The sequence below is a fragment of the Trichosurus vulpecula genome, chromosome 2 (assembly GCF_011100635.1).
Source record: "Trichosurus vulpecula isolate mTriVul1 chromosome 2, mTriVul1.pri, whole genome shotgun sequence".
Lineage (NCBI taxonomy): Eukaryota > Metazoa > Chordata > Mammalia > Diprotodontia > Phalangeridae > Trichosurus > Trichosurus vulpecula.
In genome coordinates, this window is record NC_050574.1 from 331,501,658 (window position 1) to 331,529,084 (window position 27,427).

The 27,427-nt window shown below is 41.5% G+C and overlaps 1 protein-coding gene across 1 annotated transcript in view; it reads right to left on the reverse strand.

Annotated features, from left to right (window-relative positions):
* Positions 1 to 27,427, reverse strand: part of LOC118839981 (kalirin) — a 413,338-nt gene that overhangs the window by 340,402 nt on the left and 45,509 nt on the right. The window contains exons 2-3 of the mRNA XM_036747488.1: positions 24,044 to 24,236; positions 16,782 to 17,294 (exon numbers count right to left, since the gene is read on the reverse strand). Coding sequence (XP_036603383.1) covers positions 16,782 to 17,294; positions 24,044 to 24,196 — 666 coding nt within the window. The 5' untranslated portion in view covers positions 24,197 to 24,236. The remainder of the gene's footprint in view (positions 1 to 16,781; positions 17,295 to 24,043; positions 24,237 to 27,427) is intronic.

The window sequence follows — 27,427 nt, forward strand, 5'->3', positions numbered from 1 at the left end:
TCCGGTAAGTATCAAAGGCAGGATCTGATGTCGGGTCTGCCTAACTCTAGGTCTGGTTTTTCTGTACCTGACTCCATGTAGATACAGTTTGTTGCATAAACATAATGTCAGTCATTATTCCAACACACAGCTCAAAACAGGCATGAAAGAAGCTTGACTATTCTACCTGGAGACTTGTTTCCAGGAAGCAGGAAAAACTCTTATCCTTTTCAGGGCTGCCTTAGAAACGGAATTCTTATCCTGGGGTCTACAGAGCCCTAAGGGGTATATGGATAGATTTTAAGGGGTATGTGTATTTAGATGGGAAAAATCACATCTTTATTTTCACTAGCCTCTGATTGAAATCCAGCATTTCCTTCAATTATGAACAATGGCAACAAATCTGATTCCCAAAAAAGGGTCCCTAGGCTTCACCAGACAGTCAAAGGTGTCCATGACACAAAACTAGTTAAGAATCCTTGCTGTATGATATAGGAAATATGTTTTGCATGACATCACATCTATAATTGATATCATACTGTTTGTCTTCTCAATGGCTGGGGAAGGGTCTGGAGGGAGGAAGAGAATTTGGAACTCAACATTAAAAGAAATGAATGTTAAACAAATAAATTAATAAATAATAAATAAATGGAGGAGATAGGGGAAATCCCTGCCTTAGAACAAGCCTAGAAAGTATAGTAACCTAAGAGAAATTATAACTACAGAAATTCAGAACCAAAAGGACCAAAGAATCTATCCAGTTAAATCGGTACCTGAACAGGGATCCCTTCTTCAACAGGTGATTATCCAGCTTAAGATATCCTGTGAAGGGGAACTTCCCAAGGCAGCCCTCTTTTGGGACAGCTCTGTTTCTGGGCAATTCCCACCAATGTTCCTAGCTTTTCCCCACTGGTGCCAAGCAGAACAAATCCAATTCTTCCACGTGACAAAAAGTCAATTAACAAAAATTAACCGTTCTTGCTACTATTCTACTAGTACTATACCTCCTTCCCCAAAAGACATTGGGATTTGGGTAGTCAACCTCAAAGCTGGGCACAGAAAGTCATAGAATTATAAATTCAGAGCTAGAATGGACCTTAACAGTCAGCTGTTAAATCAGCCTCCTTCCTTGACAGGAGGCCAGGGAGATGAAAGCAAGTAAAAGAACTGAAAGTTTTGGAATTATAAATTTCGAGCTGGAATGAACCTTAAAGGCCATCTCATCCCTTTTTGTTACAGGTAACAAAACTGAGTCTGAGAGGATATAAAGGGACCTACCTGAGGTCATACAGGTAGGTAGTAACAGAATGGGATTTGAACCCACAACTGTTGACACCAGATCCAAAATTCTTTCCGCTACATGACTTTGTCTCCAAATCACATTTGCATGAACCCAAACCTCCCATGTCAGGAGAGAATTGACCACCCATATGTCTGTGTTAAAGTATAAACACAGGGCTTGCTTACTTTGGGGCTGTAATAGGAATCAGGAAGTGCTGTGTTTCACATGCAGAGGTCTACTATGATATCCTGATGATCATCTCTAAGTGCTGCCCCAGAAAAGAGGCAGCATGTGGTGTGAGAGCAGAGAGAGAGCACTGAGCTTGGACTCGAAAGACCAGGGTTTGAGTTCCAGTTCTGCGACGGATATGACCCCTGGATAAGTCACTTCATCTCAAAGGGCTTTAGGTTTCTTGTGTAAAGTATGTGAGTCAGGCTAGACGGTCTTTAAATCACCGTCAGCTCTCCTATATAATGATTTAAGGATAGTAATTTAGGGATAATAATAGACTGAAAGACGATTTTACAGAGAACTCACAAAAGGCAAGGGCTCACACAGAGGTCACAAGAAGCAATACAAGATCACTTTCGAGGTCTCTTGGAAGACCCTGGAATCTATTGTTAGACATGGGAGACACTGGCACAGGACTGTCCAGCATGGTGTGCCCTCATCAAAGAAGGCGCTGCGTTCTATGAGCAAAACAGAGTCACAGTAGCAAAAAGGAAACATGATACGTGCAAATTTAGAGATGTCTCCATTCCAAATGTTCATATGGACTATCTGTGCCCAACCCATGCTAGAACCTTCTGAGCTTGTATTGCCCGATCAGCCACAGTCAGACACACTGTACTTTGACCCCAACATACTGATGTCATTTTGTAACTCTTTGGTTATGATAAAACTATGATTATGATAAAAAGGGGTCCCTAGGCTTCACCAGTCAAAGGTGTCCACAAAACCAGTTAAGAATCCTTGCTGTATAATATGGAAATATGTTTTGCGTGACATCACATGTATAATCGATAAAGTATTATTTGTCTTCTCAATGGTTGGGGAAGGGTCTGGAGGGAGGAAGAGAATTTGGAACTCAACATTAAAAAATGAAATGTTTAAAAATAAATTAATAAATAATGCGTAAATGGGGAGATAGGGGAAATCCCTGCTTTAGTACAAGCCAACTAACCAACAAAGATTTAGGGATTCTTGCATTAGGAAGGAAATAGGAATAGATGCCTCGCATGGTCCCTTCAATCAATCAGTCATCCAACCAACAAGCATTCAGTAAGCACCCACTGTGTACCAGTCACTACCCTGGGTGCTGGGAATACAAAGAGCTCATACCTTCAGTGAGCTTACATTCTATTGGTGTGCACTTGAAGCTTATAATGTTTAGATACTATAGTTCTAAAATGAGCTCCCCAGTTTCTATCAGCCCTAGTCTGCTAGGAAACACTGGCAGAGGGAGGGGAGTCCTTCCTTTGTATAGTGTACATCCATTACAGCTTCCCAAGGCACTTCTTTGATCACTCTACTTAATGACTTCTAATAAAATAAATGTGTTCCTAATGGAAAAAAAGATCATCCCTTTCCTTCAGTAATGGGGTTTGATTACAGGCCAGACACCTACATCCAGCCTGCTCTAGAGCAACTAGAAAGGCAGCTCAGTGTGCACTGGGGCTGCAAAGAGACAGAACATGCCAGACAGTCCAGGCTAATGAGGAGTGCCCCACCCGCATGTTCCTGTTAACACAGTGGAGGCCTAACCCATTAGTTATAAACCAGAGGACACCAAGCAGAGGGAAGGGGCAGCTTTCCCAATGAGATGCACTGTGCATTTCCGTTGTCATCTCAAAGTTTTTTGAGTCTTTGCTGGAATCAATTCAATTATCCAGTTCTTCAGACCCTTGGCTAATTCCTACCTCCATGCCTTTGTCCAAGTTATTCTCCATTTCCCCTTCAATTCCTCTGTTCAAATCCAGATTCATTCATTTATTCAACAAGCATTTTCTTTTGAGTGGGAAGGGTAGTGCAGTGTAGTACATAGAGCACTGGACCTGGTGTCAGGAAGATGTAAATCTGAGTCCAACCTCAGACACTTATCAGCTGTGAGGCTCTGGACAAGTTACTTAACCTCCCTCTGTCTCAAGTTCAGCATCTGTAAAACACGAATAATAACACCCACCCTTCAGGGCTCCCAGGGTTGTTGAGAGGATCAAATGCAATATTGTTTGGAAAATGCTTTGTAAACCTTCGAGTTCTAGATAAGAGAGCAATTATAGGCTAGGCCTTGGGAAAACAAAGTAAAATACTAAGCAGTCTTTTTTTACCTTTAATTGGAAAAATATGAACACACTTAAGTAAATCCAAAGTAATCTGGTGGTAGGGAAGGATGTTTCCAACAGGAGAAACCAGGACAGGCCTCTTAGAGTGGATGGCATTTGGATCAAATCTCAAAGGAAGTGATGAAGTCTAGGAAGCAGAAGTGAGGAGAGGTGAGAAGAGTGGTGAGGTGAGGAGAAAGCCTGTGCAAAAGCACAGAGATGGGCTGTTTGGCACCTCCTGCATTCCAAATTATGAGGACCAAGAGAGGTGAAATCCCTCTCAATCTCTCCTTTCCCTTCCCTTCCAGTCCACTCCCCCTTTGCCCAATTTTCAAGGAACATGTAAGTTCCAAATCAAGGAGCATCTTCCCCAGTACAAACAGAAAGCTTCCTTCTCAATCCAGGCAATATGACTCAGGACCCATCTATCGTTATGGCTGGAAACCAGGGAGCAGAGGTCAGTTCTCATGTCCCCATTCTCAACAGCTAGAAGGTAACTCAGAATCCGTCGATAATGGCGTTTTTCCAGGGAGAGCTGAGCAGGAAGGTAGAAACGTGTAGGGTATATTTGGAAGGAGAATTTATAGGATTATAAATTTAGAGCCAGGAGGGACCTTAAAAGTCATCAACTCCAATCTCTTCATTTTCCTTCCAAGGAAACTGAGGCCCAGAGAGATTAAGTGAGGTAGATGAATGTAAGGAGGGGTCATATGATCATAGAGTGAGAGGTGGGAGGGACCTTAGAGGTCTCTTAACTTAACACGTAAGGAAACAAAGGTCCAGAGAGATTAAGTGATTTATCCAGGGTCACGCAGTCAGTGTCTGAGACAAGACTTGAACCTGGCTCTTCCCGACTACAAGTCCAACACTCTGTGCTGCTTGTAGCTAAAGCATAGCATGTACTAAGAGGAGCAAAGGAAGATAACACTGAAAAAACTGGGTAGCACCAGATGTTGAGGGCCTTGAATGTCAAGGAAAGGAATTTAGGGGAAAAGATATAATACCAAAGTTACAGTTTTTAGAAGAGAAAACCATAAGCCAATATAGCAATTCCTTTAAGACATCCCTACCTCCAAGAAACTTTCCATAACTAACCAATTGCATTCCAATGGCTACTGTACTTTCTCGAATCACTCTTCCAATCCCTACCCCCATCCCCCCAACCCCTGCTAGCATCCCCCAGCCAATATAGGATGCCTGAAGAAAGAAAAGGATCATAAGTTATGATAAAAGAATAAGGAACAAACGGATGAGAGGCCCAAGTAGTACCCTGGTAGCCTCAAGATGAGAAGGTCTCTGGAATACTAGGTACCTACTCTATGGAAGATTGATGGTAAAATATGGACAAGAATCACCTAGGATGTGATGATCATAGAATTTAGAGATACAAGAGACTACATCTGATTTAATCCTTTTTCATTTTTTACATAAGGATTTTTGTTGTTGTTCAGTCATTTCAGTCACGTTCAGCCCTGTGTGACCCCATTTGGGGTTTACTTAGCAAAGATACTGGACTGATTTGTCATTTCCTTCTCTAACTCATTTTGTAGATGAGGGAATCTAAGCAAACAGGATTATGTGACTTACCCAGGGTCATACAGTTAGTAAATGCCTAAGGTGGATTTGAACTCAGGTCTTCCTGACTCCCAGCCAAGCTCCTTATCCGCTTATTAACACATAAAGGCAAACAATCGATACATACTTCTATGCTTGACAGAAGTCTGCATCTACCATTGCACAGTATGATTTGACTCTGAAACACCAAGTACCGCAGGTAAAATACGCATCTCCAAAAATTTAGATGTGCATATAAACTACTTGCCTTGACCTTGTCATAAAATGTCTCTCCTGTGCCCTTCTCTGCCACTGATTCTTTTCAGCCATGAGTGGACACAGAGCAGTAGTTAGTTCAAGTTCATTGATGAAATGGTGCGTTATTCATTTTACACTTGAGATTTAGTTCAGTTTTATACATTTTACTCAGTAATGTGTAGTTAACCGTTATGAGCTGTAAAATACCATATTTTCTCTTCTCTTCCTTGGCTCCTAAGGTAATTTAAAATAAATTATTTCAACATTTTCCAAATGGCTGAGGAATTTTTTCCTTCTTTTATTTTTTTTCCCATTAGAATACCAGGAAAAATATTCTTAAATGGCGGGGAAAAGCACTGTCCTTGGGTAGCAAGTTTACAGCAACATTTCCCAAGCTTATTCATCTTCTTTTCGTGTTAAAATATATTGACTGAACCCACAAACCTTGGGCTAGGGACTTAGGGATATGGAATAGCTCTTCCCTTCCTCCTTTGCTGCCCCAGCATTAAAGGGGACTGGGAAAATTTTGGAGAAAATGGAGCATATTATACTTATTTTCACATTTTAAAAACTATTATATATATTGCAGAGTTTGATATATGCATAATTTCATGCATAATATTTGAGAAGCAAATTTTCCAGATTGACATAAAATGGAGAGTAGGGGAGGGGAGGGGAGGGATGGGGAGGAGAGGAGAGGGAAGGGAAGGGAAGGGAAAGGAAAGGAAGGGAAGGAGGGAAGGGACAAGCATTTAATTATTTGTTTATTTTTTGCAAGGCAATCAGGATTGTGATTTTTCCAGGGTCATACAGCTAGTAAGTGTGAAGTGTTTAAGGCTGGATTTGAACTCAGGTCCTGACTCCATGTACTATCCACTGCACCACCTAGCCACCCCATAAGTATTTATTAAGGCCTACTATGTGTCAAGCACTGTGCTATGTGCTTTATAAATACTATCTGGAAAGTTGATCTCATACTTGCTCATATTGGATTATTTCTTTAGTGTGTTTTCTTTCCTGAACTCTTTTACGAGGACAAAGGTGATGCCTGGAACATCAGGCATTAAATCATTAATGTCTTGAAAGGAAAGGAAGAATAAATGGCCTTGGAGAACAGAACAACAGCCTCCTCCGTACAGGCACACCCATAACCAGACTTAACTGGAGGGAAAGAAAGATGACCCCATAGTTTCACATAAGCTATTGGCAAAGGGGAATAACTACAGGGTCTAGGGTCTGCTCTTATTTGAGTCTCATCTTATTCTAGGGTTAGTGGGTGGGACTGGCAGCAGTGAGGCAGAAGGTAATAATGCCAGGACTTAAAATACCAATTCTAAGTCTCAAGGGGTGGCTGGCCCACCCATTGTGCTGAAATGGAAGCTGAACTGATGACTTTCAAGATTCGCTAAGGATGGGCCAGATACACAAGCTGGAGACTACACCTGCTCAGTTTCCCATCTGAAGTCTGGAAAGTGGCTGAAAGTACCACTGCTCCCACCCACAGGTCACTGAACATTTCCTTGTTTAGATAAAGATTCGCACACTGAATGGTCAACCCTCCCTTCCACTTTCAAGAGCACCAAATAAGTCAACTCAGGGCTTTGCACAGACATTTTGAATCATTCTTCAAGCAACTCTGAAGAAACGCTTTTCTTCTTTTTCCTATCTGCTCCCTCCACCCAACACATTTTCTTGTAGATTTTAGGTCAAGACACGAGAATTTCTTTACCAGCAACTATAACAATTTCCTGCTACTTCTCTCTTCTCATTCTCTGCTTTTGGAGGAAGAGTAAAAGACACAGAGAAAAAGGAGGAGAAGGTGGAAAAGGAGAAGAAGGAGGGGGAGAAGGAAGAGGAGGAAAAGAGAAGAAAGAAAAAGGAGGAAGAGGAGGAGTAGGAAGAGGAGAAGGTAGAGGAAAGGAAAGAGAAGGTGGAAGTATAGGAGGAGGAAGAGGAGGAAGAAGAGAAGATGGAAGTGAAGGAGGAAGAAGGAGAGAAGGAAGGAAGGAAGGAAGAAACAAGAAGGAATATAAAAATAATCAGGCACAGAATAATTACATGAGAGGGTGATTAGAGTCTGGGACTGACACCAGAGGACAACAGCTCATGTTCCAGGAGATCTATAGCATAATTTGCATTGTGTGTGCTCCCTGAGGCCCTGGATACTCTGCTCCATAGCCTAGAATCCTAAAGATATGCCCAGATGGCTGCTAATTGTTCAGAAGCGTAAGTGTCTTTGTAGAGAGAAGTCTTCATGGTACACTAGACTGTTAAGTTCCTTGAGGGCAGGGAGGCTATCTTATATAACTTCCTACCTCCTTTAGCATCTTGGTGTAATAGTACAGTAAGGTATCTAGGTGGCACAGTGGATAGAGCTTAGGACCTAAAGTCAGAAAGACTTAACTTCCTGAGTTCAAATCTGGCCTCAGACACTTATTAGCTATATGACCCTGGGAAAGTCACTTAACTCTGTCTGCCTCAGTTTCCTCATCTGTAAAATGAGCTGGAGAAGGAAATGGTAAACCATTCCAGTATCTTTGCCAAGAAAATTCCAAATGGGATCAGAGAGAGTTGGACATGACCGAAACGGCTGAACAACAAATATATATATACTCCATAGGGAGTGCCCCTGGGGAATGCAGGGCATGAGTTGCTGAATTTCACCACTGAAACGTTTCAGGACAGCTTGGGGGAGAGAGCCCTACCTAGCCTGGGCCCTTAGAGCCTCAGTGGACTTTCTCCATGAGAAACCTCCTCAGATGTGAAGGCCTGCTCCCAAGGTTACTTCTCCCTCACCCGAAACCACCATGTAAGTAATCCCAGAATCCTCAAAGACTATGCCAATGGAATAAGAGATCAGGCAGGTTCTTTCAGAGTCCAAGTACAAACCCAATGACTGCCTGTAAGCCTTCACCTCAGGACCAGCACCACTAAGTTCAGAATGACTCGTCACTAGTGCTTGTGTGATGATGCAGCTGTATATGCAAAGGGTTTTTTTGTTTTGTTTTGTTATATGTTTTTACCAGACTTGTGATTTCATCCAGAGGGAACTCCTAGGTGACATAGCAAATCAAGTTCTGGACTTGGAAGCAGGAGGACCTCAGTGTAAATACCTCCTCAGCTACTTACTAGCTGTGTGATCCTGGGAAAATCACTCAGTCTCTCTGTGCCACTTTCCTCATCTATAAAATGAGAGAGTTGAGCTCCATAGATTCGAAGGTTCCTTTAAGCTCTGAAATCATGATCCCAGTGAAGAACTCTCCTACCTACACAAAGCATCACCTGCTCTGCAATTTATAATCTTGGAATATTGCCTGAAAACACAAAGATGTTGAGATGCACAACCAGATTATATCACAGGTAAGAATTGAATCGAGGTCTTCCTGACTTTAAGGCCAACTCTCTATCCCCTATGCCAACTGAGTCTCAGAGGGTGATTTGCCAAACTCGGGAGAAGGAAGGAAAAGAATATTTAGTAAGGGTTTTAAATCTTAGCGCTGTTACCTTCTGCCTCACTGCTGCCAGAAATGGCACCTCCAATCCCACCCACTAACTCTAGAACAAGATAAGACTTAAATAGAAGGTCCCTAGACCCGGTAGTTATTCCCCTTTGTGAATAGCTTATGTGAAACTATGGGGTCATCTTTCTTTCCCTCCAGTTAAGTCTAGATATGGGTGTGCCTATAGGGAAGAGGCTGTTGTTCTGTTCTCCAAGGCCAGTTATTCTTCCTCTCCTTTCAAGGCCTTAATGATTTGATGACTGATGTTCCAGGCATCACCTTTGTCTTCACATCCACACACATCCGCATCCACACACAATACATACGCATACATATGCACCATGCTATGTGCCAAACCCTGTGCTAAGCTCTTTACAAAATATTTCATTTGATCCTTATAACAGCCCTGGGAAGTAGTGCTATTATTATCTCTGTTTTACAGTGGAAGAAACTGAGGCAGGCAGAGGTTAAGTGATTTGCCCAGAATCACACAGCTAGTAAGTGTCTGAGGCCAGAGGATCTGAACTCAAGTCTTCCTTGCCCCAGGCTCAGGGCTCTATCCACTTCACCAGTTAGCTGTCTTTGAGATGAGAACAAAAGGCATTCTGGAATGGCTATATCACACTGTCTTATAGACAGGCATAGTAAAATTCCAGTCTCCACTAAAGGATCCAGAAGCCCAGAAGATCTGTCTGGTCCTATATGGACCAGTGGTTTTTCTTTTTACTTTTTCATTGTGCCCATGCTCTGCCCTCAAACCCCAGGTCCCCAGACACAGAGCTCTCCAGGGTCTCACTGGAGCAAACAAACTTAGAGCAGCTCTTTGTATCCCCTTCCCCCTGTCCCCCACTTCCCCAGGATATAGAGTCCCAGGAAAACCACAGAGGAAATAAAGGGGAAAGGGAGAACGTAACAGATTGTGGTGCCGCATTCTACAGAAACCCAGAGTTAGGCTTCATGCTTCCCTTTGCCTCTTGCATGGATTCTAGGCATGACTGTACCATTATTTAGTGCCTTAGACCCAGGAACATGGAGTAGTAGGTGGCGCAGTAAACAGAGTGCTGGGCCTGGAGTCCAGAAGACCTGAGTTCAAATGTGACCTCAGACACTTCCTAGCTGTGTGACCCTGAGCAAGTCACTCAACCCTGTCTGCCTCAGTTTCCTCACCTGTAAAATGAGCTGGAGAAGGAAATGGCAAACCACTCCAGGATTTTTGCCAAGAAAACCCCAAATGGAGTCATGAAGAGTCAGACATGATTGAAAGGACTGAACAACAATAAAACCTAGGAGCATAGATTCAGAGCTGGAATGGACATTAGATCATTTAGTCTAACCTTCTTACTTTATAGATGAGGAAGTGGTGGACCTAAGAAATTAAATGAGTCACCTAAAATCCTGCAAATAACAGGTGACATAAAGAGATTTGAACCCAGGGCCTCTGGCTCCAAATCCAGTCCTCTCTCAACCATACCACAGTAGGACTTCATCAGAATCTGTTGAGCTGAGCTGAACTTAGGCCCACTGTTTCATTTCCTTTAGGATCTTTGCCCAGTTTCTTCAAGATCCTCGGAATATTGTTTGTATTTCTTCCCCCAGAAACCACACCTTTCTGCTCAAACCCCATTCACATTCTTCAAAGACTCAAAAACAAACCCAGGAAAATGAGAGAGAGTATCATGCTGCTGAGCCAGGGAAGGGGCACTGCTCAAGAGACTGGCACCAAGCCCTGACTCGGAGGGCTGTGACTGTGGGAGTGTGGAGGGGAGGGAGGAGGACAAGAGGGACCAGCAGGACAGAGACGCTCTCTAGAATGTACCCCACATTTATGCACAAAACCTAGTCTGTAGGCACAACAACACAGTCACTAAGGCAAACTGACATCTCTCGAGGACCCCAAACATCAAACAAGAAGGTGAATCACAGCACTTTGGAGCTGGGTGGGGGGTCATCTAGTCCAATCCCTTTATTTTACAGCTGAGGAAACTGAGGCCTGGACAAGCATTTACCCAAGGTTACGAGGCTAATTAGTGATTGTTCTGTAGCTCACCAAGACTGGTTGAAGAGCGATGGGAGAACCTATAGGGAAACCACTTTATAAGTAAAGAGAACAGTAGATCAAGCGCTAAATGGGCACGGGATGATAGGATCACAGATATGGAGTTGGAATTGATCATAAATGTCTTCTGGTCCAATTCTCTCATTTTACAGAAGAGAAAACTGAGTCCTAGAAAGGTTTGGTCCATTGCCCAAGGTTACACAGCTAGTGGGTAGAAGAGCTACAATTCAGACTTGGGTTTTTGGACTTAATCCATTTTTCTTTCCACCACACCAAGATGTTTTGGGTTAATGGGCTCTACCCTCCTCCCTCACCTCCCCTCAGGACTCAGTGCCTAACCATTTGTCTCTGGAAGGTGACAATAAAACAAAGAGAGACAGTGGACCTGGAGTCACAAGACTTGGTAGCACAGTGCCTGGCACATAGTAGACAATATATAAATTTATTATTATTTTATTTATTATTATTATTATTAATTTTATTAGTTATTTATTTATTATTAGTACTCTCTCAGCTCTGTCCTACATATGTAACTTTGGCTGAGCCACTCAAATTGTCTGATCTTCTCCAGAAGATGCCTGAAGTTGACTTGAGCCCCGTAATTTATCCAACTGTAAAATGAGGGTTGGACTATATCAGGGGTAAGGAACCTGCGGCCTCAAGGCCATATGTGGCCCTCTAGGTCTTCGAGGAAGGAATCCTTGTCAAAGGGCTGCACTTGAGGACCTAAAGGGCCACATGTGGCCTCGAGGCTGCAGGGTCCCCACCCCTTCACAAGATGATCCCAAAGGCCCCTTGCAGCTCCAAATCCCATGATCTCAGTCTTTCAAACAGAATGAATGAATGTTTTCTCTGCTCTGTACCCCAGCAAGCAGAGGCTGAGGGAAAATCTTGGTCTAATCTAGTTTGCCACAGCGCTGAGGGAGAGAAAAAGAGGAGGGAGAGTCTGAAGATCCATCCAGCCTTCCTCAGAAGGCTGAGGTTTGTGACAACATTGGGGGGCTCAAGTCAACTTCAAGCATCTTCTGGAGAAGATCAGAATGAATCTCAGTAATTCTAGGGGTGGGGAGAGTGCCATAAAAAAACCAACCCACAACACTTTAAGTGTGTTTAGAACTTTAGAGAGATAAGTGAGATAGATAGATGAAATTATCTTCTGTATAAGGGCATGGATCATTTTGGGAAAGCAGACATAGAAGGGACTCATACAAAGGACAGACTATACAATTTTCAAGTTACTATGTGTTTTTGTGTTGCTAGGGTATTAAGAAAAGTATTGTATGTAAATTATAAGTTACCCTTGGTTAGCAGCTCCCAGCTAGAGAGCTGGTGGGAAGTTGGGGAGAGGGGAGGAGTGGTGAGGGAGACTCTTTAACAGTAAAGTGCAAAATCACCATTTCAGATTGGAGGGAACCTAGTACAAGGGAGCCTTACACTTTCATTATTGAAATGCCATACATAGCTATTCTTTCTTATTTTCTGTCTCGCTTAGAGAAAGGGTGAATTTTCACAACATGTCCATGGGGGAAGTGGGTGAAGGAAGACAGATAGGATGATGTACCACGGCTGAGCTCCTGAAGCTTCACATGCATCCATCTTAGAAAAAAAGAAAATATTTTGGTGAGGCCTGCATAATAATTAGTGATATTGGCATCAGATAAGTAGGTGGTGTGATGAAATGTTAGACTTGGAGTCAGAAAGCCTTGAGTTTGAATCCTGGCTCAATGGCTTCCTAGTTGTGTGACCCTGGGGAAGTTACTTGACCTCCCTCAGTTTCTTCATCTATGAAACGGACATAATACCAGCACCTACCTTACTGTGCTGTTGTGAGGATGGGATGAGATGACATATGGAATGTGCTCTGTAAACCTTTTTAAAGCACTATATAAATGATGGTTTATTATTAATGTTAGCAGAACGGCATGCAAATGTCAAAGTCAGGCTGTCTTTTGCGAGATCCTTGGTGTGACAGGCTTTGAGGAATGTGACAGTAAACAATCGTTCATCGAGAGCTGGAAGGGTTCATCTAGTCCGGGGGTTCTTCACCTTTGTTGTGCCATGGACCCCTTTGTCAATATGATGAAGCCTATGGGCTCCTTCTCAGGATAACGTTTTTAAATACTTTAAAGAGATGATAAATTTCCATTGGAAGTTAGCAAAAATAGAGACAAAATTTTTCCCATTCAAGTTCATGGACCCCTGAAATCTAGTAGACCCCAGACTAAGCAGCCTTGATCTAGTCCAGGGGTGGGGAACCTGAGGCCTTGAGGCCACATGTGGCCTTCTAGGTTCTTGGGTGCAGCCTTTTGACTGAGTCCAAGTTTTACAGAACAAATCCTTTTATTAAGGGAATTTGTTCTGTGAAGTTTGGATTCAGTCAAAGGGCCGCACTTCAGGATGTTGAGGACCACATGTGGCCTTGAGGCTGCAGGTTCCCCAGCCCTGATTGTAATCCAATACCCCTTTTAACAGGTAAAGAAACTGAGGTCCATGGAGATTAAGGTATTTGCCCAACCCCACATAAGCAGAGAACATTACAAGCAGGCAGTCTGACTCCAGAGTCAGTATTCTTTTTACTATACCATGCTGCCATTCCCTTTGGTGGTATGGTGCTTCTTCAACTCCATTTGTTCTATATGACTGCTTAGCCTCAGAGAAAGGCAGTCAGGAGCTCATCTGGAATGCCCATATTTCCCACAGGTGTCTCTGTGTAGCTTTGTGGTAAGTTTCTGACCCCTACTCTGCAGCCTGGACACGGAGAACATCAAAAGAAGGGATCTGGGAAACAAGGCCATGCCCCAGGAATTTGACTCCAAGCCATATATCTGCTCTTTGAAAACCAAGCTCAATCCCTGGTCCCTAGAGAAAGGATTCCCAGTAGGAGGCACCAGAATGTGATGAAGAAGAACTCAAGGAATGGAATGTTAGAAAAGGGAAAGAAAACTGCACTTCTTTCTCTAATTAGGGAGAAAAAAAACACTCTTAGAAAGGATCTCCTTTCATTAGCGAAAACAAAGCCACCACCAGCTGATGAAAGCCATCCAGGGCACCGATGGTTTTCCATATATACACATTTTTAAGAATAGTTAAGAATTCAGAATGAATTATTTTTAAAAAATTTATTCAAAGCCTGAGCACAATATTTAAATAGGAAGAAGTTTATGTCAGTGATAGTATATATCTGACAGCTGGACAGTGCTACTGATTCCTCTGTAAAGCAGAGGGGGTATCTTGTTGTTACAATAACAGTGAGATCGATTTTTTTAAAAAAGCTGCTAACTGCTGCTATAAAGAAAAATGCTCCTCACAGGTGAGAGAATACAAAGACTGGACCACTGAAGATTCGAAAAAGGTAATTTTTACCAATGAAACTCAGATTTTCGTTTAAGGCTGTGTCAAAGCCACTGTTAGAAGTCCATGTGAGGCTATACAATCTGTGTTTCTTCTCCAATAGATTAAAAAACATCCACACAAAAATAGTTTTGAGGATTTTTTAAACTTCCAACCAACCTATAAATGTTATCTCATTGAGGAAATGATAAACCCTAATAAATATATTGATATACTTAAAAGCAGGATTATTCTGGAATTACAGAAATTCACAAATGGAGGTACAATACTGCCACTAACAACAGCCTTGTACCATGACATATATCACCAAAGTTTGAGAAATTTGTCTAAGAAATGGAGATGAGCTTACATCAATGGCCTTTAATTAACTTTGCGGATTTAAAACTTATTGAAAGCCTATGGGATATAGTTTCTAGACTTGGAAAAATAGACTTTCATCAAAGGTAGATATAATATTCAATAATGAGTGGTCTCATGATGAAAAATTAAAGAATATACATTAAATCTTGCAAGGAAAATGTCAAATTATGGAAAACAAGTGATTTCAGCAAAAGGGGAACATATAATAAAAGTTTTTCCTTTAATGTAAAAAGTTGAAAGAGTTATTGTAAATCTTAGTAATATATTCACCACTATAGAATTAGTGAAAAAGTACCTATGTATTTCAGTTTTTTCAAGCTTAGTTTTATAAGAATTGCATGCTATTTAATGTTTGTTTTAGTTTTGATTTTTAAAAAGTAGTGTGAAAATGACCATGATTTAGATCTACTGCCAACTGCAAGCAGTATCTTACAATTTAGAAGAAGTATGTAAGGGGGTGAGGATGGGGGCAAAACTCCCTTTTAAAGGCTGAAACTACAAACCAAAAAGTAATAAGGTTACATCAAAGGAGAGCGCAGGAGAAGATGAAGGGAAGGAGTGAGTCATCATTTGCCCATGGTGCTGCAAAGCAGTCTCCCAATTACCAATTTTCAAGCTAGCATGAACCCAAAGCAAATTTTTACCAGTTTATAAAACTTTTATTAACATAAACTCCTTAATTCTTAAAAACTCATAAGCTCAAAACTTATCTTCCTTCTCTCTATATCCTGTTTTTCCCATCCTTAACATCCTCCTCCTCCTTCTCCTCTTCCTCCCTGGCTCCTAGTTTCCATCCCCTATGGCAGATAATTTTTAGATAGTTAACAACCTATAGCAATGGTTCTCAAACTTTTTGATCTGAAGACCCCTTTACACTCCTAAAAATTCTTTGAGGATCCTCCAAAGACTTTTTATTTATGTGGATTATATCTTACGATATTTACTGTATTACAAATCAAAACAAATTAGCACCATTATGAGAATAATGTTGACCTTATAGAACCCCTGAAAGCGTCTCAGAAACCTCCCCTCCCCCACTCCCTTAATGATACTTTGAAAACTACTGGTCTATAGTATAATCTGAGTTGAAAAACACTGCTCTTCAGAAGCAGGAGAACGTTGTAAACAGTAATGGCAACACTGATGATCAGCTGTGATGGACTTAGCTCCTCTCTGCAATACAATGATCTAAGACAATTCCAAAAGACTCATGATGGAAAATGCTATCCACATCCAGAGGAAAAACTATGGAGTCTGAATGCAGATGGAAGAGTATTATTTTCACTTTTTTGGCTGTTTTTTCTTTCTCATGGTTTTTCCTTTTGTTCTAATTCTTCTATCACAACATGACTAATGCAGAAATATGTTTAACATGATTGTACAAGCATAATCTATATCAGATTGCTTGCTGTCTTGGGGAGGGAGGAGGTTAGGGAGGGAGTAGGTGAGGGAGGGAGAAAAATTTAAAACTCAAAATCTTACAAAAATGAATGTTGAAAACTATCTTTGTATGTAATTGGAAAAAATACTATTAGAGAAAAAAGAAAAAATACTACTCTTGAGGAATGAACTGTTTGCTGGGATAAAAGAGATCTGAATTGTAGCCTTGCCTTCATCATAATTTTGCTCTGGGTCAGTAATAATTAAAACTAATAATACCACTATATATACGTATATGTGTATATACATATGTATGCATGTATGTATACATATAAAACCCATTCAATCCACATGATCCTGTGTGCTGTCAGATGCTATTATCACTACCACTGAGGTAGAGAGGCTAAGGGACTTTCCCAGAGAAACACAGGACTAAGTGTCTAAGGGAATATTCAAACTCAGGTCTTCCTGACCCCCAAGTCCAGTGTTCTAGCTTCTCTAGGTTTTAATTTTCTCATCTATAAAATGGAAAGAATCATTATTGCATCATAGGGATCTAGTGAGAGCAGACATTCTATTGGCATCGTGTCTATAAAAGTATCTTAATGAATTAAGAACACCATAGAAATGTAAAAGACTCATCGCTGCAAAGTCCAATCATAAGAAAGCAATTCCTTAGCAACAAAGCTATCACAGCCTCACATGGCAGCCCAGCCCCTTCTCCCCATCTTTCTCCTTACCTTCTCAGCATCCTGCTCAAAGAGCCTTAGCTGGAAGCACTGGTCCAGTTTGAGTTTGCGCACATGCCACATCTGGTGCAGGTGTTGCCGGGTCGAGTGCAATTTGTCCAGGAGGCTGGTGATCTTAGGGACGAGGCTCTGGAAGTCAGCGCTGCCCGGGATGCAGTTGCGTCCAGAGAAGCCATCACTGCAGCGAATGCACTGAAGCAGCCGCTGCCCTTCCCTGTCCAACTCCTCCACGGGGGCCTTCAGCACCTTCTTCTTGAGCTGCGTGTGTTCATCAATGAGCCGCCGAGAGCCTTCCACATCCACCGGGAACTCCTTGCGGGCCAACATCTCCTGAAGGTCCTCAAGACGAGAGAGCAGATGAACAGCGCTGTTGAAGAACTCCTCCAGAGAGACCCGGAGGTCTATCCACTCGTCATGGTTGTAGTCTAGGGAGCCTTCGAATTCCTCCGTCAGCTGGGAGGGGTCCACCAGCTTAGCCAGACCTTCCACTGACACCATGCTTGTCTGGAGACATGTGGAGAGAGAGAGGCAGAATAACAGATAGATTAAAGAGCCAAGAGGAGGAGAGACACAGCAAAGACATTTATCAGAGCAACTCACATTTAGATAGCACAGTAAGGTTTGCAAAGGGCTACGGGTACATCATTTCACTTGTGTGTTCCTTGAGAATAAGGACTCTGTGTATATGTATATGTGTGTGTGTGTGTGTATGTTGCAGTGTACATGCATGTATGGATGTGGAATGTGTATTATGTATGTGTGAGGTGTGCACATGTGTGTGGTGTACATGTGGGTACATGTGCATAGTGCATGTGTGTATACATGTATTGTGTGTGGATGTGGATTGTGTGTATGTGAGTGTGATCTGTGTAGTGTGGATCTGTGTGGTGTATGTGTGTGTGTAGTGTGGACATAAATGGATATGTGCATGTGTGTGGTGTATATGTGTGTACATGTTATGGTGTCTATGGTGTATATGTATTACGTATGGATGTGGATGTATATGGATGTGAGTGTGTATGTGTGTATGTGTGTGGTGTATATGTATGCCTGTGTGTACATATGTATGGTGTGTATATGTATATATGTATTGTCTGTGGATGTGGATGTTTCTTTGAATCCCAGCACAATTCTTAGCAAGCTGTAATAATTTCATTTTTGGTGATTGGTCCCCAGAGCAATCCCACAGAGTGTTATTATCATACTCATTTTACAGATAAGAAAACTGAGGCCCCAAAAGGTTAAATTAATTGCCTGGGGTCACACAGCTAAGAAGCATCTGGAGTGGGATTACAACCAAGTCCTCCAAGACTCCAAGTCCAGTGATTTACACTGTTACCTCTAAAACAGGACATATACCCACATCCAGATAAAGAACTGATATAGACTCTGAATGCAGATCGAAGCACACTCTTTTCACTCACTTTATTCTCTTTTGTGTTTTTTCCTTTTTGGTCTGTTTCTTCTTTCACAACTGTGACTAATATGGAAGTATGTTTTACATGATAGTACATGTATAACCCATATATATCCAATCGCCTACCATTTTAGGAAGAGGCGGGGGGAGAGGGAAAAATTTGGAACTCAAAATCTTGTAAAAATGAATGCTAAACATTCACTTATATATATACATAAACAAGGTTTAAAATTAGATGTTCAAAAACAAAAAAAAAGTTTTTGCATGCAATTAAAAAATAAGATACACAGGCAATGGGGTGTAGAAATTTATCTTGCCCTACAAGAAAGGAAGGGAAAAGGGAATGAGAGGGGAGGGGGGGTGAAAGAGGGGAGGGCTGACTGGGGAACAGGGCAACTAGAATATACGCCATCTTGGAGTGGGGGGGGGAGGGTAGAAATGGGGAGAAAATTTGTAATTCAAACTGTTGTGAAAATCAATGCTGAAAACTAAGTATGTCAAATAAATAAATTTAAATTAAAAAAATTTTTAAAAAAATGAATGCTAAAAATTGTCTTGACATGTAATTGGGAAAAATTTATTAAAAAATAAAATGGGATATATAAAAACAAAAAAGAAATAAACAAATAAGACTGAGAGGATCTCAATCTATATCTATCTTTTGACTAGAAAGGAAGATGCCACTAGGGGATTATGGGAACTCATTGATCCCAAAAGCCAAATACAGGCAATGCTCTTTAGGTCAGTCAATCAACAAGAATTTTATTAAGTGCTTAATATGTGCCAGACTCTGTGCTAATTACCGGGGATACAAAGAAAGGAAAACAAAAAGAAAATCATCTCTGCCTTCAAGGACCCTACATTCTAATGGGGAAGACAATGTATAAACAACCAGGTAGGTATCAGAGATATACAGAGTAGACAGAAGGTAATCTGAAAAGTCACTCAGGATATTCAGGGTGTTTAGACATTCAGAATTTGCATAAATTCCAAAGTTCTCAATCTAACTATGTCTTAACAAGTTTGAATATATCCCTTCCCCTATCCTTCTCCCCTCACCGCATTGAGCCAAAACAGTGAGGCTTCATTTAAGAAGAGCTGAAATGTGGATAGACCCAGCTCCAGGGCCAAGGTAGAAAGAAAGCTGGATTTGGAGTTCCACAGAAGTGAATTCAAATCCTGGCTCAGCCACGCAATACCCATGTGACCTTGGACAAACCACTTAATTGGTTAGTGCCTCAATTTCCTCAACTACAAAATGAAGAAGTTGGCCTATTGTCCAGTCACGGACAGCCATGTCCAGTCCATCATGTCCAACTCCTTGTGACCCCATATTTGGGGTTTTCTTGGCAAAGACACTAGAGTGGTTTGCCATTTCCTTCTCCAGATCATTTGGCACATGAGAAAACTAAGGCAAACAGGGTTAAGTGACTTTCCCAGGGTCACACAGCTAGCAGTTATCTGAGGCTGGATTTGAGCCCAGGAAGATGAGTATTCCTGACTTGAGGTCTGGCACTCTATCCACTCTACCACCTAGCTGTCCTTGGAGATTGAACTATATAACCTCAAACATCTCTTCTGTCTCTAAATCTGATTCTTCCTTGCTGATTTTTTATTAAACTCCAGATTTACTGGACCAATTTAGTATAAGCATAAAGTGGATTCAAGGGAATCATAGCTACTTGAACCAGATGATTCCAGAAATCAAATCATCCATGCCTCTGCCTTAGGGCACACCTTCTCCAAATCCTTCCTAATTTGTGAGATCCCCACCCTAGGGAATCAACCTCCACTGGCCTCTATAGCCTTTTTCTGTTTTTCTTCTATTTGCAAGAGGCAAAGTGATATTGTGACTAGAACAAGTGACTGGAATCCACAAAGACTTGTTTTTCTTAGAGAACCTGCAGGTCATCCTCTCCCCATGAGAACCAGAAGTCCTGAGATAGAAAGTTCCAAACAGCCGTGTAATGCCCTCTTTGTTTTCTTTTTATTCTGTATATACTTAAGTCTCTTCTGATGGATGGTAAACTTTTTAAGAGTTTGGATTGTTTCAATCTTTGTTAGTGTATCTTCAGCACCAGCACAATGCCTGGCACTTAGTAGGTAGTCAATATTTTTTTTAATTGATTAAGGTCAGCAGCATTGTCTTAATCACCTTTATAAACCCTCCTCCCACCCCAGTACATATTTTGCTGAGAGATAGCTAGAGTGCCGGAGTGGAAGTTAAGAAAACCTGCGTTTGATCCTACCTCTAAAATTTCTTAGATGTATCACATGGGCAAGTCCCTTAAACTCTATGCCTCAGTTTCCTAATATATAAAACAAGGATGTTAATAATCTATATAGTAGGACTTGGGGTTTTTTTTCGACCATATCTATGATTTTATGGGAATAGGGAAAGTCTGGGCAAGCAGACACCCTTCTACTCCATTGGAATGTGAGTTCTTTGAGGTGAGGGACCACATTTTCACCTTACATGTTGACTGACCAGTGTAGATGAATAAGGTTCTGAAACTCGGAGTCTTTTACAGAGTTGCCTGGGGCACTAGGAGATTAAGTGACTCATCCAGGGACATACAGCTAGTATATATTAGAGACAGGAATTTCACCCAGATCTTACTAACTTTGAGACTGGCTCTCTATTCATTATACCAGGCTTCCTTCTATAATACTAATACTTAATACTAATATGTGTGAAAGTATGTGGTTCTCAGGTGAACAGCATACGATGATGATCAACTGTGAAAGACTTAGCTACTCTAATCTAATCAAGACAATGATCTAAGACAGTTCCAAAGGACTCATGAGGAAAAATGCTATTCACCTCCAGGAAGAGAACTGATGAACTCTGAGTGCATATTTTTTTTCATTTTTTCCATTTTCTTTATTTTTCTTGTGTGTGTTTTCTTTTACAACATGGCTAGTATGGAAATGTATTTAGCATGACTTCACATGTATAATCAATATCATATTGCCTGCCTTCTCAAGGGGTGAGGGAGGGGCAGGAGAGAGGGAGAGAATTTAGTACTCAAAATTTTTAAACACGAATACTAAAAATGTTTTTAAAATGTAATTGGGAAATATTTAATGAAATAAAAAATATTTTTAAAGTGTATGGTTCTATAAGGTATGCAAAGTGCTTTACATAGATTCTTGTTTAATTTCCTTCAAAGGAAGATCAAAGGAGATAGTGTATACAAAGCATCATTGCAATCTTTTAAAGCCCTGTATAACTATTGGCTATTTATTTAGTAGGGGCACAACAAAGGCTTGTGACCAGTTGCTGTGATCTGTTAACCTAACTCACATCACATCTTTTCAAGACTGCCTTCCATAGTCAGATCTGTATCAATTGACAACTCCATATTAAATACATCTACCAAAGACTTCTCTAATACCTCAGCAGGGCATGGATATAATTTTGATTTCCTGAAGGCTATGATGGTGGAATACAAATCTTGGTAGGTTCTACCAAGCTCAAAAGGTTCCAAACAAATGGACCATATATCTGTCACCGGGAGCACGGATCTAGGGAATCAAAGGGAAGAATACTCAAAGTGTCAACCGCCAGATGACAAAAGATTCTGCCAGTTTAAGGCACTAAACCATGGGTGGCCTTGAGACCACATGTGGCCCTCTAGGTCCTAAAGTGCAGCCCTAATCAGTCAAAATGGGCTGTATTTGAGGACCTAGAGGGACACATGTAGCCTCGAGGCCATAGTTTCTCCACCACTGCACTCAACTAAACCAACTGCTAAGGCATAGAAGGGTTGCTAACTGCATCAGCAGAAGGACTGTCCTTGCTAAGGAAATCCTAGATCCTTGCCATATAGAAGTATTAAGCAGCCCTTTGCTTCATATACCCTCAACACTTAAAGATTCTGCTTGTCCTGTATTTTTTACATGTGCCAACTTGTTTTCTAAGGCTCTGTTTCCCCCAGTGGAATGTTAACTCCTTGAGAGCAGACAGTTTTATTTTTGTCTTGGTATGCTGAGAAGACCCCCAAATGGGGTCACAAAGAGTTGCACACAAATGAAGTGACTGAACCACAACAACAACTGCAACACTGCCCCACACCTGCCCACAGGACTTAATAAAGGCTTGTTGATTGCCTGGTTTGCTGGTTGGTTGAGTTTTCCCTTGCTGAGTGGGAGGTTGCCAGATAGTCTTCCTTTAGAGGCTGAGACAGGCTTGCCCTAAGGAAAGGCCAGGTAGTTAAACCTTTTTATTAAGTTTCATGATTTACCAGAAAGGCCATCTCCAGTGTTTTTAGCTCATAAATTCCAGTGTATTACCATAGATCTTGTTTGTACAAGCTGGAAGGACGGGGAAGGTTGGGAGAGAAGTCTCCTTCAGGGCTCCCACGTTTTACCTAAGGTGATTGATGGGGGGCTACGGGAAGGGGGCTCCATGATTTCTGCACGAAGTCACATAACCCCTTGCTTTAGTTACACCTAGAGACAACAGCCATCATCCTACCAGAGTTGGCCTCAGCAGCTGAGAGCACAGTTCACATTTTCTTACTGCCCTCGGAGGATGGAAAGCTGCTGACAGATTAATAGCAGTTCTCAGAGCCTTTTAAAAAGAAAATACACGTGAAAGCTCTTCTACCCACTGGTGAGAGAGGAAGGTCAAGAGGAGTCTAAGACCCAGAATTCTGAGGGAGGGGAATGTCCCAAATTTAGAAGTGGAATAAATGCTTGATGAATTGATTTAAGTTGGTGTGGCATTCATTCAGAATCCTCAGGGCCAACAGGAAAAGATTCATGAGCCCTCTGGGGATAGTTAATTTTGGAAAAATTTTGAGTCCTCCCAACATTGTCTATAGTACTTAGAGTATTACTGGAAGAACTGGGTTCAGATCGCACCTCTGACTCTTAACTAATTGCGTGCTCCTGGGCAAGTCACTACTCGCCTCAGTTTCCTCATTTGAAAAATGGAGAAAACAACTTCTACCCTCACAGGGTTGTTCTGAAGCTCTAATGAGGTAACATAAGAAGTCATTTTCAAACCTTAAAAGCCCTCTGTAAATGTGAGCTACTGTTATTATTATGCCTGGCTCCTCCCCACCTAGCTAGGAACTCTCTCTATAAAAACTTTGTGCATTGTAATTCATGTCAGAACACTAAAGGGGGAAAATTGACACGATGGCCACAGAAATGTGAGGGAAAACAACATTGAAAGGGATCAGAACTCAGATCACTATGGTAACCAATCTAGAATCCAGAGGCTCAAAATGAAACTTGTCTCCTTCTTCTCAGCAGGTCCCTTCCAATTCTAAATCTATGATCCATCTCCTTAATGTTCCTCTCCCAGGAGGCAATACAAGATTGATTTCACCTAACCAACTGGACTTTGGGTTTAGAATATGGAATGCATCATCAGACAGAGCCAAGATGTTGGTTTGGTTTTTATGACTCTACTTTGTTAAAGGCGGAAGGGTTGTGTGGAGATGGGAGGCAGTTTTAGAAAGTTACGTGGATAAATAGGAAGAAAGGAAGGAAGGAAGGAAGGAAGGAAGGAAGGAAGGAAGGAAGGAAGGAAGGAAAGAAGGAAGGAAGGAAAGAAGGAAAAGAAAGGAGAAAGGAAGGAAAGAAGGAAGAGAGAAAGATAAAGAGAAAGGAAGGAAGAAGGAAGGAAGGAAGAGGAAAGGAAGGAAGGAAGAAAGGAAAAAAGGAAGAGAGAAAAAGAAAGAGAAAGGAAGGAAGGAAGGAAAGAAAAAAGAAAAAAAAGATTTAAAGGACTGAAGAGAAGGAAAGAGGGAAAGTAGAGTTGGGGGTGAGGTGCTATAGAGAGTACAAGAAAAGCCACAAATACTATGAAACAACTTCTCACCTCAAAAATGAATTTGGAGCTGCCAAAGTTGGTTTTCTGCTTCTGCCAGAAGTTGTCGGGTTTGATGATAAGGGCCACATGGATCTCAGCAGGGAAGGCCTCCTGCAGAGTCTTCAGCAGGGGCTTGATGAGGTCCCACTTGGAGCCCCTCATGTCGATGATAACAGTGAAGCCACGTTTGCACACGTCCTCACTGTGGGGAGAGAAACAGGGCAGGTCACTCACAACAGCTGGAAAAGGGGGGAGGGGCACCTCGAGCCACTACAGCTCTGACTGGCCACTGGTCACCATGCCAGGCCAGTCTGGGTTAATGAAAGCTTTTCAATCTCCCTGACCCTGGAGAAGCAACATGGCATAGTGGACAGAGAGCACTGGACTTAGAGTCAGGAAGACCTAAGTTCAAATCCATCCTCAGACACTTACTGGCTGTGTGACCCTGGGCAAGTCACTTGACCTCTATGTGCCTCAGCTTCTTTAATTGTAAGATGAGGGGGTTAAACTAGATGGCTTCTGAGGCCCCTTCCAGCCCTAAATCTATGATCCATCTCCCTAATGTCCCTCTTCCAGGAGGCAATCCAAGATTGATCTCACCTAACCAAGCACTCGCTCTGCTTAGTTATTATGGCATTCTTCTATGATGTTTTATTATAAGTGTTCACAAGTATGGTTGTTATTAAGTCTCTCTGTGTGTTTCTCAGCCTACTCCCTTGATTTCAACTATTCTTTCTGCGAAGAAATCTAAATCTGTAGCCCAGACTCCTTCCCCAGTTCCTATTCTTCATGTCCTTGTGGCCCAGCTCTCTCTACTACAAACCGAACTTGGCACTGATCTTCATACTCCCAGTCAAATCATAGAATCACAGAGCTGGAGCTGGAAGGCGTCTTCGGAGCCACTTAATCCAACCTCTGCATTTTGCAGCTGAAGAGAACTAGGCCCAGGGAGGAGATGAGACTCACCCAAGGTCACATAGCTAGTAAAGTAACAGAGTTTGAATTTGGACTGAGCTTCTCTAATTCCCAAACAAGGTGGTCCTTTCTCCTTCACCGATGCTCCTCCTAGCCTTTGAGTCCTTATTTCTGTTCACTACACCCACCTTCTACCAGTCCTATGAATCAGAATCAACTATGATTGGAGTCTCTCCTCTACATCCATTTTGTTGCCAAGCCCCATCCATTATATCTATGTAATATCTCTTGCACCCAGCTCCTTTGTGATGGGGTTCTGGTCCTTGTCATCTTTTCCCTAAGACTAAATACAAGAGCTCTCGTTTGGTCTAGAATTTAGATGATAGCTAAGATCTTGTCTACTTCTGAAATTCAGACTCAGCATGTATAAGAGCCTCTTAACTGAACTCCTCGCCTTGAGTCTCCCCCTCCCTGACCCAATGAATTCAATTTAATAAGCATTTATTAAGTGCCTACTATGTGTCAGGTGGGCAGCTAGATGGTACAGTGGATAGAGTGCCAGGCCTAGAGTCTGGAGGACCTGAATTCAAATCTGACCTCAGATACTTCCTAGCTGTGTGACCCTGGACAAGTCACTGAACCCTGTTTACTTCAGTTTCCTCATCTGTAAAATGAGCTGGAGAAGGAAATGGCAAACCGCACCAGTATCTTTGCCAAGAAAACCCCAAATGGGATCATGAAGAGTCAGATACAACCAATTGACTAGACAACAAAATGTGCCAGGCATTGTGCTAAGCGTTGGGGATACAAAAAGAAGCAAAAAGCAAATTTATTCTACATATCACTGCTATATTAATCTTCCTAAACTAAATGATCCACTTAATAAAAACTCTTTCATATTTCCCTACTGCCTGCCAAAATTCTTTAGACTGACATTCAAGGCTCAGTACAATAGAGCCCCAAAGTACCTTACCATCTGTATTTCAGGAGGGAATGTGTTATACTGGAAAAGGTCTGGAAGGCTTGGCTTTGAACTTTGGCACTGACATTTACTAAATATGTTGTCTTGATGCTCATGTGTTAGAGACCTAGAAGGAGGCACTAGCCCTTGCACTGAACCTTTGTAGAGGATTTGCTGGCCAGCATGGACAAAAGTCATACAAGAAGGGAAGGCATGGGTGGTTTCTGAACTTTATCACTGAAGGGAGATCCATATCAGTGAGGTCACAGGTCCACTGAAGTAGTGCCCTACCCCTCCCCTACATATATTCTACAAACTAACCCAAATGTATCACATGATATTCTTTGAATATTCTTGGGTTTCCTACCTCCTCTCTTTTGCTTGTGCTGTTCTCACTACCAAGATTGCCCTTCCCTCACATCTATTATTTAAATCTTACCTTCAAGGGCCATCTTAAATATTACCTCCTTCATGAAGCCGGTCCTGATATCTCTTAACTAGATGTGATCTCTCCCATCCTTTGAACCCATCAGCATTTTATGCCTTTCTTAAAATACCTATCACATTCTATGTGTTGAAGTTCTTTTGTGTACTTGTATCACCTGCCTTTCAAGAACAAGGGCCATCTTGCTCACTTGCCTTTCATTCACACTGCCTGCTTTCTAGAACAGTGCCTTCTATACAGTAAGTGCTCAGAAATGTTCCTAAATTGAATTGAATGCCTGCCCTATGAAGAAATCTGTTCTTGTTTAATTTATAATGATCATGTTCACTAGCCTAATTATATTTAACCTATGCTCATTAAATTCACAATATCTAGCTTCTTTCAAATAAAAGGTTCCCAAAGAAACAAAACTGAACACTTTGTAGTTGTATTGACCAAGCTTGTCCCCAAAGAAGAGATGAAAAGATGCAGCTTCTTTCAATTTTTTGCAGAGATGAGGGATTATGTGTGTGGTACATTGCCTATAGTATCAGACTTGTTTGATGTGTTGGTTAGCTTTACAGAACTGCTCTTTTTCTTTTGTCTTTCTTTTTCATTTCCTTCCTTCCTTATTTCTCTTTCTTTCTCCTCCCTCCCTCTCTTCTTTCTTTCCTTCCTTCTTTTTCTTCCTTCCTTCCTTCCTTCCTTCCTTTTTACAAAGGATCACTTACCAAGTAGAAGAATGAGGAGGATAAAGTCAGAAATGAAGGTAATATAAAATAAAAGAAATTAATACAATTTCTTTTAAAAATCAGTTACAAGATAGAAACATACTAATTTTATTCAATGTGTTATTCGCTGAGCCCCCTTCTTTTGACATGTGGTATAGTCTAAACATTAGACTTGGGATCAAGAAGACCTAGTTTTGACTCTCCCACCCAATACAATGATAGGATCGTAGTTTTACATCTGCAAGGGACTCCAGAGGTCATTTAACACCACCAATACCCCTAATTTTATAGATTAGGAAACAGTAGTCTTGGGCTAGCTACTTCCTCTGGGCCTCAGTTTCCTGATCTGTAAAATGAGAGGA